Source organism: Callithrix jacchus, chromosome 12 (genome assembly GCF_049354715.1).
Source record: "Callithrix jacchus isolate 240 chromosome 12, calJac240_pri, whole genome shotgun sequence".
Classification (NCBI taxonomy): Eukaryota; Metazoa; Chordata; class Mammalia; order Primates; family Cebidae; genus Callithrix; species Callithrix jacchus.
The window spans coordinates 24,357,856-24,372,535 of NC_133513.1; the positions used below are offsets into that span (position 1 = coordinate 24,357,856).

General features: G+C 46.7%; 1 protein-coding gene across 1 annotated transcript; it reads left to right on the top strand.

The window, feature by feature from the left end:
• Nucleotides 1–281: 281 nt before the first annotated feature.
• CHP2 (calcineurin like EF-hand protein 2) lies at nt 282–4,661 on the top strand. The gene is made up of 7 exons (XM_002756000.5): nt 282–420; nt 993–1,065; nt 1,179–1,259; nt 1,409–1,536; nt 1,719–1,780; nt 2,531–2,653; nt 2,859–4,661. The coding sequence occupies exons 1-7, from the start codon at nt 354–356 to the stop codon at nt 2,910–2,912; spliced, it is 588 nt and encodes a 195-aa protein (XP_002756046.1). The 5' UTR covers nt 282–353; the 3' UTR covers nt 2,913–4,661.
• The last annotated feature ends 10,019 nt before the right edge of the window (nt 4,662–14,680 follow it).

A 14,680-nucleotide genomic window follows, 5' to 3' on the forward strand; every position in this document is an offset into this window, starting at 1 on the left:
GAGGAGGTGGCTCGAGAGTCGGGCGGACCGTGGGAACCGGCCCCGGGCGGGGTAGGCGTGGAAAGGAGGGGCTCCAGCGTCGACCAGCCTCTCCCGCGCCGACCGCCAAATCTCGGAGCTGAAACAGCCTGTTGTTCGCAGCCGCCCTCTGACCCGCCACCCTGGACATTGTTTTCCATTCGCCCGGGTTGCGGGTGGGAGGCGAGGCACGTCGGGGTTCCAGAGCTTGGCGGCGCGCCAGGCTTGTGACCTTCATCCCCTAGGGCCACGGGGGCGGCCACGCCTTTCCAGCCGGAGGAGAGAACGCGTGGGGTCCGGGTGGCTGCTCCTGCCCTCCCGCCTCCAGCTCGGCCATGGGCTCGCGCAGCTCCCACGCCGCGGTCATTCCCGACGTGGACAGCATTCGGCGAGAGACCGGCTGTGAGTGCGCCCGCGCCGGCAGCTGCGGAGGGGACGGGACGAACCCGGGCGTCCGGGGCTGGGGATCCGAGGAGCTTGAACGCCGCGTAGAGGTCACCAGGGAAGGAGTTGGGTTGAGGGATGGACGAACTTACAAGTCCGGGATGCGGGGTTCCCCGGAGCTGGAAGACCAAGACCCCAGCGCCTGGGATCTCTGGGCTCCGGGCGGGTTAACCAAGGGGTCCCAGTCTCCAAGTCTGGGGAGGATCCAGGTTCACAGGGTTGGAGTCCAGACGAAACCAGGCCACCCAGGTGTCCTCGAGCCCGGATCGAGGCTGAAGACAGAGCTGACGGCTGATGGAAGGGATGGCTTCTGTACTTTGGTTTTCGGGACGTTGCGAGCCGCCCGAATCTCGAACCTGGATTTTTGCGGGGTCGTGTCATTCTCCCTCCACCCCGGCCAGCTCCATCCTCCGGGATGATTGTCCCTTCCAGCCACCCCCCATTGTCCCCGGCCCACCTTCCCAGCCGATTGAGGCGGGTTTCTGGAGCGCGCCCCGCAGTGTCACCCCCCACCCCATTGCCTCCCGCAGTCTCCCAAGCCAGCCTCATCCGCCTGCACCACCGGTTCCGGGCACTGGATAGGAACAAGAAGGGCTACCTGAGGTAAGGAGGAGCCCACCGCATGACTTCTGGCCTCTGTCTCTCTGACTCCACGTCCCTCTTTGACCCTCCATCTGGCATCTCTGCCTTATCCTCTTTGAACTTTGACTTCGCAGCCGCATTGATCTCCAGCAGATAGGGGCGCTGGCTGTGAACCCCCTGGGAGACCGCATTATAGAAAGCTTCTTTCCCAATGGGTGAGGCCTGCTGACTTGGGGAGGTGGAGGTGGGAAACCGGTGTGTGAGTGGGTGGGAGGGGAGGTTAGAGACTTGAGGCAGAGTGATGGACAAGGTAACCACTACCCCCTTCCATTCTGCGCCTCTCCTCCCCGCCCTGTCTCCCCAGGAGCCAGCAAGTGGATTTCCCGGGCTTTGTCAGGGTCCTGGCTCATTTTCGCCCTGTAGAAGATGAGGACACAGACCTAGACCCCAAGAAACCTGAACCTCTCAACAGCAGAAGGAACAAACTTCACTGTGAGTTTGTGAGGACCCACCAAGGGAGAAGGCAGATGTACTCACACCAGGGACAGGCTCCAGGAATCTCCCACTACCTTCCTGAGCCCACTGGCAACTGCCCCCCTCCTCCAGGGTGGCCTCCTGCTGGAAGAGAGCCAGGGAAGACCCACCTTCCTTTTCCCCTCCCACCCTCTCCCCAGATGCATTTCAGCTCTACGACCTGGATCGCGATGGGAAGATCTCCAGGCATGAGATGTTGCAGGTTGGCAGAAAGCGAGGGCAAGAGATGTGATGCGTGAAGTGGGGGATGGTTGAATGCAATAGTGTGAGGGATGGGGTGGGATGACTGGGGAACTGGGGCACAGATGATTGGGGTATTGGTTGGGAAATGGGAATGGGTGGGGTTGGAGTATGGGTTTGTTGGAAGTTAGATGGGGAGCAGTTGACTATGAGGTTGGGAATAGATCAGTGATTCTCAACTGGGGGTGATTTTGCTTCTTGAGCAAACATCTTGCATTATCTGGAGATGCTTTATGTTGTCACAATGAGGGAGAGAATGTGCTACTTGGCATCTAGTGGTTAGAGATCAGGAATGTGGCTATATGTCATGCAATACCCAGGAGAGCCTCCCCCAGTAAGGAGCTATCTGGCTTCAAATGTCAATGGTGCCAAGATTGAGAAACTCTGGAACAGATGTGATGGAATGAGGATGGAATTACAAATCCTTAGTGGTTGAGGTGGCGAATGGTGTGGAGGATGGATGGAGGTTGGGTGATAAAGTTGGGTAATGAGTTTGAGCATATTTTGAGGGTAGTGTGGGATGGTGAGGGAGAGATAGATTAGTTGTTGAAGCAGTAGGGAAAATTATTGGGGAAATATGGTGAAAAATGTATGAAGGATGGATTATAAAATCAGTAATAACTTCTGGGATGAGGTGGACAAGGTTTAGGGGATGGGGGAGTAGCAACCTTTGTGCCCCGTCTTTATGGCTGCCTCTTCACTCATCTTCCAGGTTCTCCGGCTGATGGTCGGGGTACAGGTGACTGAAGAGCAGCTGGAGAACATCGCTGACCGCACTGTACAGGAGGCTGATGAAGATGGGGATGGGGCTGTGTCCTTCCTGGAGTTCACCAAGGTCAGGGTGCCCTTGTGGACTAGGGAGTGGAGATCAGGAGTCCCTGGGGCAGACAGACATGGGAAATGTTCAACGGAGGAGGGCGGAAAGATAGGGTACCTGGGAACGATGGGGTCTCTGGAATGAGTAGAACCCTGGGAGAGGAGGTTGGGAGCATGGAGAGTTGAGAGTCAAGCCTCTTACCTGCCATTCATTTCCCCCTCAGTCATTAGAGAAGATGGACGTTGAGCAAAAAATGAGCATCCGGATCCTGAAGTGACTCTGTTTGTGCCTTGGGTTTGCTCCTGCAACCAGTATCTGCTTGGAATTCATCCAAAGCCCCTGTGGACGCAGGGCACCCTCAACTGTATTCTTACTTCTAACTCTATTTAGGGCCAAAGAAAGCTGGAAGGATGTGTGCTAAAGTCTAGCTCAGCAGTCTCTAATCTTTTTGGCATCAGGGACAATTTTTCCACAGATGGGTGACGGGGGATGGTTTTGGGATGATTCAAGTGCATTATGTTTATTGTGCATTATTTCTATTATGATTACATTATAACATATAATGAAATAATTATACAACTCACCATCAGGTAGAATCAGCAGGAGCCCTGAGCTTGTTTTTCTGCAGCTAGATGGTCCCATATTGGAGTGATGGGAGACAGTGACAGATCATCAGGCATTAGATTCTCCTAAGGACTGTGTAACCTAGATCCCTCACATGCGCAGTTCGTGATAGGGATTGGGCTTCTGTGAGAATCTAATGTGGCTGCTGATCTGACAGGAGGCAGAGCTCAGGCAGTAATGTGAGCAATGGGAGTGGCTGTAAATACTGATGAAGCTTCAGCTCACCTGCTACTCACCACCTGCGGTGCGGCCTGGTTCCTAACAGGCCACAGACCAGATGTCTCATTTGGTCACAGAGCTGTGAATCAGCCAGCAATCTTTTGGTTGAGAATAACTGAAAACCCAACTCAAAGTGACTTAAGTCAGAAAGAAGTTTTATAAGCTCATGTAATTAAAAAGTCTGCAAGTATCTGTTTTTAGTCACAGCTGGATCCAAAGGCACAAATGATGTCATCAGGCCCCAGTTATTCTCCATCTCCCAGCTTAGCTTTTCCTCTCTGTAAGCTTCATTTTCAGAAAGGCTCCTTCCTAGTGGTGGAGACGGCCACCATCAGCTCCAGGCTTCTATCTTGCTAACCTAGTAACCCAGGGGGAAGAGATTTACTTATTCCAATAATTCAAAGCGGAGAGTATCATTGACCCGTCTGGGGTCTCATCCCTACTTCTAGGGGAATGGAACACTCTGATTGGCCAGGCCTGTGTCATATGCTAATTCCTAGAGCCAGGGGAATTCAGGATGGAGTGAAAGATGGTTGCTTAAAGGAAAGTTAAATGCAGTTAGCAGAAGAAGGGGAAATGAATGGTCTGCTCTGCTCGGGCAAAGCAAGAGATGCCCGTTACTGTGAGGGACTCTTGAAGTCTGGACTCTTAAGTGGGTTTTGCTGTTTTCCTGGGTGCATTCTAGGGTGATGGGGCTTGATGAGGTAGTGGAGAGATGATGTAAAAATAATAAATGATACATGCCTTCCTAGAATGTGAATGCATTTGAAGATTCTAAGAGTAAGCCTGTTTTCATGGTAAGATGTTCAAACATTGATGTAAGACAGAATGGAGTAGGAAATCCCCTAAAACCACGAAACTCTGTCTGCAGTAGAGTGCCCCCATCCCACCCAAGCTCAGGAGGTGAGGCTTTCGTCATGCAGGTGAGGGGCTGCAGTCTGGCTGCTGGGAAGAACCTGCTAAATGCTACCCTCTGGATGTCAAGTCTGACAGGTGCCTGTGGATTTGCTCTAGAGGGTCCTGATGAGGAGCCCCTCTTCTGTGAGCAGCAGTTGACAATTTTTACCATCTTCATTATTATTGCTGTACAGTATCTATGTCCTGTGCTGTTACACATTGTTTGTCTATAAATAGACACATTTAAAATTTATACATTTGAATTTATAAAGGAAATTGTATCTCACTCCTATAAGTTTTGTTCTCTTTTTAAAATATATTTTCTCATTCCAATCATCCATTTATCACTCCTATAAATTAAAATCAGCCTCAATCACTGTAAATAAAATAACTACACAAATATAGTATCTGCAAAGAAACAAACAAATACATATAAGGAAATATCAACACAAAGAAATGATAAATGTTTGAGGCGAAGAATATGCTAATTACCCTCATTTGAGAATTACACGTTGTATCAAAATATCACACTGTGCCGGGTGTGGTGGCTCATGCCTCTAATTCCAGCACTTTGGGAGGCCAAGGTGGGTAGATCACCTGAGGTCGGGAGTTCAAGACTGGCCTGGCCAACATGGTGAAACCCCGTCTCTACTAAAAATGGAAAAACTAGCCAGGTGAGGTGGCAGGCACCTGTAATCCCAGCTACTCAGGAGGCTGAAGCAGGAGAATCTCTTGGACCCGGGAGGCGGAGGCTGCAGTGAGCCAAGATTGCACCACTGCACTTCAGCCTGGGCAACAGAGCGAGACTCTGTCTCAAAACAAAAACAAAAACAAAAACAAAATATTACACTGTACTCCATAAATATGTATGATTATTATATATCAATCAAAAATACTTTTATTACATGGGAGAAATTAACAAGTATTAAAAAGTTTTAAAAGACAAACCTGCCTCAAACAGAGATTTCTCTTCGGTGATCTGAAGAATGCAAAAAAGAATTGAGAAGAGTACAAATTTTTCTTGAGACCAGATCTTGTTCTGTCACCAAGGCTGGAGTGCAGTGGTGCGATCTTGGCTCACTGCAGCCTCTACCTCCAGCCTCTACCTCCTGATCCTCTCACCTCAGCCTCCTGAGTAGTTGGGATCACAGGCACATGCCACTTAGCCTGGCTAATTTTGCAGTTTTTTTTTTGGTAGAGATGGGGTCTTGCTATATTGTCCAGGCTGTCTGTGAGCCACCGTACCTGGTTGGGAACAACTTTTTCACTGTGTGATTCAGTGTTATTGAAGGCCTTTTTGTTACTACCCCAAATAATCTGTGCATTGAGTGGTTTATTTCCCGCACCTTGGGAACCACTGGCTGGGGGAAACTATGAGGAAATAAACTTCCTGGGTTGAGTCTTCCCCTCCTGTCCCTTCAGGGACCATCTGGAGGCAGCCATCAGTGGGCTGGACATCCTGATGCTCAGGTTGGCCACTGGTCAGGTTGGATTTGGTAGAGGCTGACCATCGTAGCAGAATTCACTCATCAGGCCAGGTCCAGGGATAAATAACGGGACTTTATGACATGCTTCGTGGAGCTGGAAATATTAAAAACAATAGCCCTCTGCTGACTTTCCTCTCTAGAACCTGGTAAGACTTGTGTGCTTGGAGACAGGGCCCATAAATTTGCCCATGTGCTGGGCTAAGATGGCAGAGTCCCCAAGGGAGAAACTGGAGGTGGCTCCAGTCCTGGTGCTTGCGATCCTCATTTGAGAGGGAGGATACTTCCCAGGGAGAAGTGGGATGGGCACTGGAGTGGTCCCAGCTTGTACAACTGGGGCTGCTGGGAAGGTCCTTTGCTGTCATGGAATTTTCTAGAAGGACCCATCTACCTATCCCAAAGAGGAGATGGGAGTTCCAGAAGAAGCTCCTCTCCTTGCCAAGGAGACAAAACCTGAGATGGTGTGTAGGGAGCCTTTGGAAGAGAAGCAAGAACAATCATGCATCGCTTAGCGACTGGGAAATGAAATGCCTTGTTAGGTGATTTCATCACTGTATGAACAACATAAAGTGTACTACACAAACCTAGATGGTGTAGCCTGCTACACACCTAGTCAGTACAGTATAGCTGCTTGCTCTCAGGTGAGAAACCAGCAGAGCATTACTGCATTAAATACTGTAGGCAACTACAACGTAATGGCAAGTATCTGTGTATCTAAACATAGCTTAACATAGGAATGGTACAGTAAAACTGTGGTATTACAGTCTTACGGCATCATCGTCATATACGTGATCTGTCATTGACCAAAACGTCATGATGCAGTGCATGGCTGTAGAAGGACATGGGGAGTGATGTTGGCTACACCTAGTTATGCTGCCGTTGCCTCTTGCTAACTGATCAGGAAAATAGGAATTCTGACCTAGTCCTCAGCCCTGCCTAAGCAACACCAGTAAAACTCTTTTTTTTTTTTGAGATGGAGTCTTTCTCTGTTGCCCAAGCTGGAGTGCAGAGGTTTGGTCTCAGCTCACTGCAACTGCCTCCTGGGTTCAAGTGATCCTCCTGCCTCAGCCAACCCAGTAGCTGGGATTACAGGTGTGCATCACTACAACCAGCTACTTTTTGTATTTTTAGTAGGGATGGGGTTTCTTCATGTTGGCCAGGCTGGTCTTGCACTCCTGACCTCAGGTGATCTATCTGCCTTGGCCTCCTAAAGTGCTGGGATTACAGGCATGAGCCACCACGCCTGGCTCCAGTATTTAAGAGGCAATATACAGATTTGATTCCTAGTAGAGTCTTACTCTGAGAATCAGTGTAGTTTAGCAAAAACAATGTGAGTTTTGGAGTCTTGTTAGGCCTGGGTTTGAATCTGGACTCTTACAATGAGCTGTTGTGCAACCTTGGGTAAGTGACTTTAACCCTCTGGCCTTAGCTTCTGTCATTTGTGACAGAGATATTGGCAGCTACCCTCTAGAGCCGAACCTTAACCTTCCTCTCTCCCCCTCTCCCTCAAACCTACTTATTTTAGGTGGGGCCCTTGGCCTGGTCTATAAGCCTGGATTCTGGGCTGCACCAGTCAGGATAATAAAATAATAGAAATTTATTGGTTCATATAACTGAAAGAAAAGTCCAAAGGTATACCAGGCAAAGGTTAGTCCCAAAGGCTCAATGATATTACCAGAAGTTAGTCTTTCATTTGTCAACTCTGCTGTCCTCTGTGTTGTTTTAATTCTCTCTTTTTTTTTTTTGAGACAGAGCTCATTCTGTTGCCTAGGCTGGAGAGCAGTAGTGCAACGTCTGCTCACTGCAACTTCTGCCTCCCAGCTTCAGGAGAACTTCTTGCCTCAGCCTCCCAAGTAGCTGGGATTACAGGAGTGCACCGCCACACTGGGCTAATTTTTGTATTTTCAGTAGGGACAGGGTTTCACCATGTTGGCCAGGCTGATCTCGAACTTCTGATCTCAAGTGATCCACACACCTCAGTCTCCCAAAGTGCTGAGATTATGGGCATGAGGCACCATGCCCAGCCAATGTGTTGGTTTCATTCTTAAGCAGTAAAATAAAATACCAGTAAAAAAAGAACCCGTCTCTCTCTCTCTCTCTCTCTTTTTTTTTTTAAACTTTTAAGTTCAGGGGTACAAGTGCAGGTTTGTCACACAGGTAAACTTGTGTCATGAGGGGTGGTTGCACAGATTATTTAGTCACCCAGGTATCAAGCCTAGTACCCATTAGTTATTTTTTCTAATCCTCTCTCTCCTTCCATCCTCCACCCTCCAAAAGACCGCAGTGTGTGTTGTTCCCCTCTGTTTATCCATGTGTTCTCATCATTTAGCTCCCACTTATAAGTGAAAACATGTGGTATTGGGTTTTCTGTTTCTGTGTTAGTTTGCTAAAGAGAATGAGGCTCTCTTTTCCATCAGTTCTGTCAAAAGTCCCAGCACCAAACCTCATCGGTCCATCCACTGTAGCCAGGTAAATGCAACACTCTGATTAGTCAGATCTACTCACATGCTTGCCCCAGTACTACGGACTGCAGTCAGTCCCACTTGAACCAAATGCAGTGTGTGTGTGTGTGTGTGTGTGTGTGTGTGTGCGCGCGTTGATTCCCTAAAGGAATATCAGAATGTTGTTATGGGAAGAAGGAGGCTGCATGTTGGACAGGCAAACTCAACAGATAACTATTTACTAATTAGTTTGCTTTTGGCTACAAATAACAGAATTATCAGATAACAGTGGCTTAAATAATTAAAGCAATGATCTCTGATTATAAGATGTCTCTGATGGTAGGCAGCCTTAGTGAATGACTCAACATTATAATTGAGAATCCAAGATGTTTCATCCTTCTATTCCTCAGTATGTGTCTTTTAATGTGCAGGAGTGTTGACTCATGGTTACAAAATAGCTGCCGTAGCTCTAGCCATCATACCCTCATCACTATCTAGGAATATTGTCCAGAAAAGGCTTCCAGAGAGAGTGTCCTAAGAAACAGGAAGTGAAAGACACCAGTGTCTTAAGGCCTGAGAAAGTGGTACAATGACACTTCTCTTACAATTTATTGAAACAAAACAGTCTGGGCATAGTGGCTCATGCCTATAATCCCAGCACTTTGGGAGGCTGAGGTGGGCAGATCACTTGAGTTCGGGAGTTCAAGACCACCCGGGTTGAACTTGAATGGGTTTAGTGAAACCCAGTCTCTACCAAAAATACAAAAATTAGCCAGGCATGGTGGCAAGTGCCTGTAATCCCAGCTACTTGGGAGGCTGAGGCAGGCGAATCACTTGAACCTGGGAGGTGGAGGTTGCAGTGAGTTGAGATTGGGCCACTGCACTCCAGTATGGGTGACAAGAATGAGACTCTGTCTCAAAAGAAAAAAAATATATATTGAGACAAAACAGTCCTAGAGCCTCCAGAAGAGGAAATAGAGACTCCATCTCTAGACAGGAGGAGTGCTGATGAGTTTATGATCATCTGTAATCTGACATTGTGGGTACAGGTGGGATGCATAATTTTCTTGCAGGGAAGGGAAGTAGACATTTCAAAAAATGAATAATAAAATGGGCCTTACCTTATCAGTCAACATTTACCATTTGTCATGGAACCAAAAGAAGTAAAATGATTGGTTTGCGAAGCTTGTAAAGTTTAGGTGACTCTGTGTAGACTGCCTTATGAATGGATTTTCTTTGTACATAATGCAAAGCACTGAATAGGTAGATGTAAAAGAACGTTGTGTATATAAATAATGTAAAGTATTTAGTAAACTATTACACTAGTAAAAAAAAAAATACACTTTGGGAGGCCAAGATGGGAGGATTGCTTGAGACTAGTAGTTTGAGACCAGCCTGGGCAACATAGTGAGATCATGTCTCTAAAAAAATAAAAAATCAGCTGGCAGTGCATGCCTGTAGTCCTAGCTGCTTAGGAGACTGAGGCAGGAGGATCACTTTAGCCCAAGAGGTCCAGGCTGCAGTGAGCTGTGATAATGCCCTGCACTCCAGCCTGGGCAACAGAGTAAGAATCCATCTCTAAAAAAATAAAAATTTAAACATAATTTAAAAACTAAACTAAAATAAATGGGACACTGTTACAGACAGATCAATAAAATGTAAGAGAAAATACAGAAACATACATGTGTACATATATACATGGATACCATATATGTCTAATGTATTTTATACTTCAATATTATGTCTCCAAATCATCTCATAAAATTGGCAAATGGTTTGGAAAAAGAGTATAAAAGCGCTTTAGGAGGCTGAGTGGGAGGATCACTTGAGCTCAGGGGTTAAAGTCTAGCCTGGGCAACATAGTGAGACCCTGTCTCTACAAAAAATGCGAAAGTTAGCCTGGTGTGGTGGTGTACACCTACAGTCCCAGATGCTTAGGAGGCTGAGGTGGGAGGATTGCTTGAGTCCAGGAGGTTGAGGCTGCAGTTTAGTGAGCTGTGACTCCACTGAGCTCCAGCCTGGGTGACAGAGGGAGATCCTATTCTTAAAAAACAAAAGAAAAAGCTGGGGGGGGGGGCGTGTAAATGATTATTAATGTATTAATGTAATCCTGAGAGGTGGAGGCTTTCCTAAGAAGAATCATAAAGTAAGATATTAAGTGTTGACTATATAAAAACTTAAAAATTTAAAGCTAAAAGACAAACTGGAGAATTATTTGCATCATGCATATCAGACAATGAGTTGCAATCTTTTACATATATGTAGCTTTTTCAACTAGAAAAAGGTGACCATCCTATATCCAACAATATGAACAAGAAGTTTTTTTTATAAAAGAAATATAAATGTCTAGTTTGGGCATGGTGGCTCACGCCTATAATCCCAGCACTTTGGGAGGCCAAGGAGGGTGGATCACCTGAGGTTAGAAGTTCAAGATCAGCCTGGCCAACTTGGCAAAACCCTGTCTCTACTAAAATACAAAAATTAGCTGGGCATAGTGATGGGCACCTGTAATCCCAGCTACTTGGGAGGCTGAGGCAGGAGAATTGGTTAAACCTGGGAGACGGAGGTTGCAGTGAGCCAAGATTGTGCCACTACACTCCAGCCTGGGCAACACAGTGAGACTCCATCTCAAAAAACAAAACAAAACAAAACGAAAAGAAATATAAATGTCTAAATGTATATGAAAACATTCAACTTTAATGTTGATTAAATTCTGATTAAAACCATGACCCTTCTGAGGCCCAGTCTGGTTTTATAAAGCAAAAGCCCTAAAAATGGGGAGATTATCTGTCCCAGATTCTCATTGCTAGGCATGTATCCTAAGCAAATAATTAAGGATGTGCAAAAAGATATGACTTACCAGATTGTTCACTTAAATCTTGTTTATATCAGAGTCATCCAACAAAGTGTGCCAGTAAGGGTGGGGCAGCCCGCGGGTGTGCCATTCTGATCTCCCTTCAAGAAGGAACTTGCCCTTCAGCTGTGAAGAATGCTGGGAGCTGACAGGTTCTAGCTATTTTTATTTTTATAGTTTTGAGACATGGGTCTTGCTCTGTTGCCCAGGCTGGAGTGCAGTGGTGCGATCACAGCTCACTGCAGCTTTGACCTCCTAGGCTCAAGTGACCCTCACCTCAGCCTACTAAGTAGCTGGGACTACAGGTGTGTGCCACTACGCCCAGCTAATTTATTTTCTTATTTTTAGTAGAGGCGAAGTCTCACTATGTTGCCCTGGCTGGTGTCGAATTCCTGGGCTCAAGTGATCCTCCCACCTTGGCTTCTGAAAGTCCTGGGATTGCAGGTGTCAGCCACTGTACCTGGTCTCTGCCTCACCTATTAAGCTGAGGTTATGCTGTTCTCAGGCAGCCCTAGTGAAGGACTGAGCAAGGTACTGGGACTAGTGATTATAGCTCATTGTGGGATTCCTTTGGTGGGAAATCTTTGCTCCAGAACCCCCCACTGGGTTGGGTGAACCTTTTCCAGATCTGCTTCTGGATCTCATGTTCTCCCTGGCCAATCCTTCTTCTTCACCATTTTATCTTTCATGGATGTTATCCCAACAAACCTGATACTGCTCCAGAGAACCCAACTAACACACTGCATTAGAGTTCAGTTGGAGTTCCATCAGAGAAGCAGAACCACTACGGCTGACATGCAATGAGACTTATTGCATGCAGGGATTAGTCCTTATGCAACTGTGGGAGCAAGTTATCAGTCTCTGTGGGGTGGGGGCTCTTCTGAATCTGATGTTGGACTTGAAGTCTTCAGGGCCAGCAGTTGGGCATGAAAAAATGTATGGGAGGTAGGGGATACAAAGACCAACAGGAACCTACAAGGATAACTTGGAACCTACAAGGACAATGTGGAACCCGAGTCTGTTACCGCCTCCAGCCTTGATGATGTGAGTGACTGGAAGGAGGAGCCGGTGCCCATCACAGGCACCTGGTCCAGGCTTTGGGGAAGCTGAGGGAGACCTGGAGGAACAGGAGGCACCACAGGCCCAGCTGATGCCTCACACCCACAGGTGAAGCATCACGTTAGCTGCAAATTGTGTGAGTGGCAAGAATTCCATGCACCTGTGCTCAGGGCATAGCAATTGCTGCACCTTCACTCCTGTCTACCGAATCTTTTTTAAGTGACAGAGTCTCACTCTGTCACCCAGGCTGGAGTGAAGTGGTGTAATCGTAGCTCACAGCAGCCTCAATCCCCTAGACTTGCCTCAGCCTCCTGAGTTGCTGGGACCACAGGCCCATGTCACCATACCTGGCTTATTTATTTATTTATATTTATTTACTTATTGATTTTTTTTGTAGAGATAGGGGAAATCTCATTATGTTGCCCAGGCTGGTCTTGAACTCCTGGGCTCAAGTGATCCTTCAGCCTTAGCCTCCCAAAGTATTGGGATTACAGGCATGAGCCACTGCCCCCAGACAGTTCTGTCACATCTTGCATACATTTTTCTCCTGGCCAACAATATCATAGACCATAGAGAAGGGATTTCTTAGAAATAGAGTTCCAGTTTAGCTAAGCTGAAATTAAATGAACCTACCACGATAGGATCAGTTAAAACAAAATGATATATTCATAAAATGAGACGGTATTCAGCCATTTAAAATTATGTCATAGATGAATATTATAATCATTAAGAAAACTACGGATAGCATAACTAATTTGTAAATATGTATATAAACATATAAAGTGTTTTGAGTTATGTTTTAAGATGTTATGTTTTATTATTATTATTATTTTTTGAGACGGAGTTTCGCTCTTGTTACCCAGGCTGGAGTGCAATGGCGCCATCTTGGCTCACCGCAACCTCCGCCTCCTGGGTTCAGGCAATTCTCCTGCCTCAGCCTCCTGAGGAGCTGGGATTACAGGCACGTGCCACCATGCCCAGCTAATTTTTTGTATTTTTAGTAGAGACGGGGTTTTACCAAGTTGACCAGGATGGTCTCAATCTCTTGACCTTGTGATCCACTCGCCTTGGCCTCCCAAAGTGCTGGGATTGCAGGTGTGAGCCACCGCACCCGGCCCAAGATGTTATATTTTAAATAAAAACAAGTCAATCTGGGTCACCCCCATCTTCTTTAAACTCCTTTTTTAGAGAAAGGGTCTTACTCTGCTGCCAGGCTGGAGTGAAGTGGCACAATACAGTTCACTGCAGCCTTGAGCTCCTGGGTTCAAGCAATACTCCCATCTCAGCCTCCAGAGTATCTGGGCCTACAGGTGTGTGTCACCATACTGGGCTAAGCTTTTTTCCTTTTCTTTTTTTTTTGTAGAGAGATAGGGTCTCGTTGTGTTGCTCACATTGGTCTCGACCTCCTGGTCTCAAGTAATCCTCCTGTCTCAACCTTCCTAATCTTCTTTAAGTTCTTAAATAGTAGTTTGGGAGGCCGAGGTAGGTGGATCACCTGAGGTAAGGAGTTCGAGACTAGCCTGACCAACCGGTGAAACCCCATTTCTACTAAAAATACAAAAATTAGCTGGGCGTGGTGGTGGGTGCCTGTAATCCCAGCTACTCAGGAGGCTGAGGCAGGAGAATTGCTTGAACCTGGGAGTCAGAGGTTGCGGTGAGCTGAGATTGCACCATTGCACTCCAACTAAAAAAAAAAAAAAATTCTTAAACAGTTTTGCACAATTGATCAAATCTGGTTTCATAGCTTCCAGGTCCTCTGCAATGTTGACGACACATGCGGTCTTTCCAGCTTCATCCCTGACTCCACAGGCATGTCGTTTCATGTTCTAGGAATACCAACTGTTTGAGGTTCTTCCTCTCTCTGCTCTGCTGTTTCTCACTGCCTTTGGCTTTTCTCTTGCCGTGGGCCTTCACCTCAACCTTTGCCTGATTAGTTTCTCCTTATTATTCAACAATAATTTTCTGGTAGTGCTTTATTGAGCCATTTGCAGCCAATAGCTCCCCAAACTAATTACGTTGAACATCAAAACAAATTACCTGGGAAACTCACAAAAATACTGATACTCGGGCTTCACTATAGATCTTCTACATTGTAATTTGCAGAGGCAGGACCTGCAAGTGTGCACATTACTTTGAATACAGACTTGTCTGCGTATGACAGAGATCCAATGGTTGCGTGGTGAATTCCTATAGTTTTATGTTGCCTGGGTACCTGTTTTGAACATGAGTTAGACTTTCTCATATCAAATGCAGGGCCCAGTCACCTTTGACACAGTTCTTCACCTCTTCCCAGTTCCTCAATGTGGTTGATCCCTATATCTGCCTTATATCTCTCCCGGTGTAGATACAACCTACCTGTATCACTCTACTTACTTGACTCACTCCATGGGCCCCTACACCTTGCATAGGCTGCCCAGATATGCCAAGTGACCACCTCACAATCACAGTATGGCTTTGCAGAGCTCCT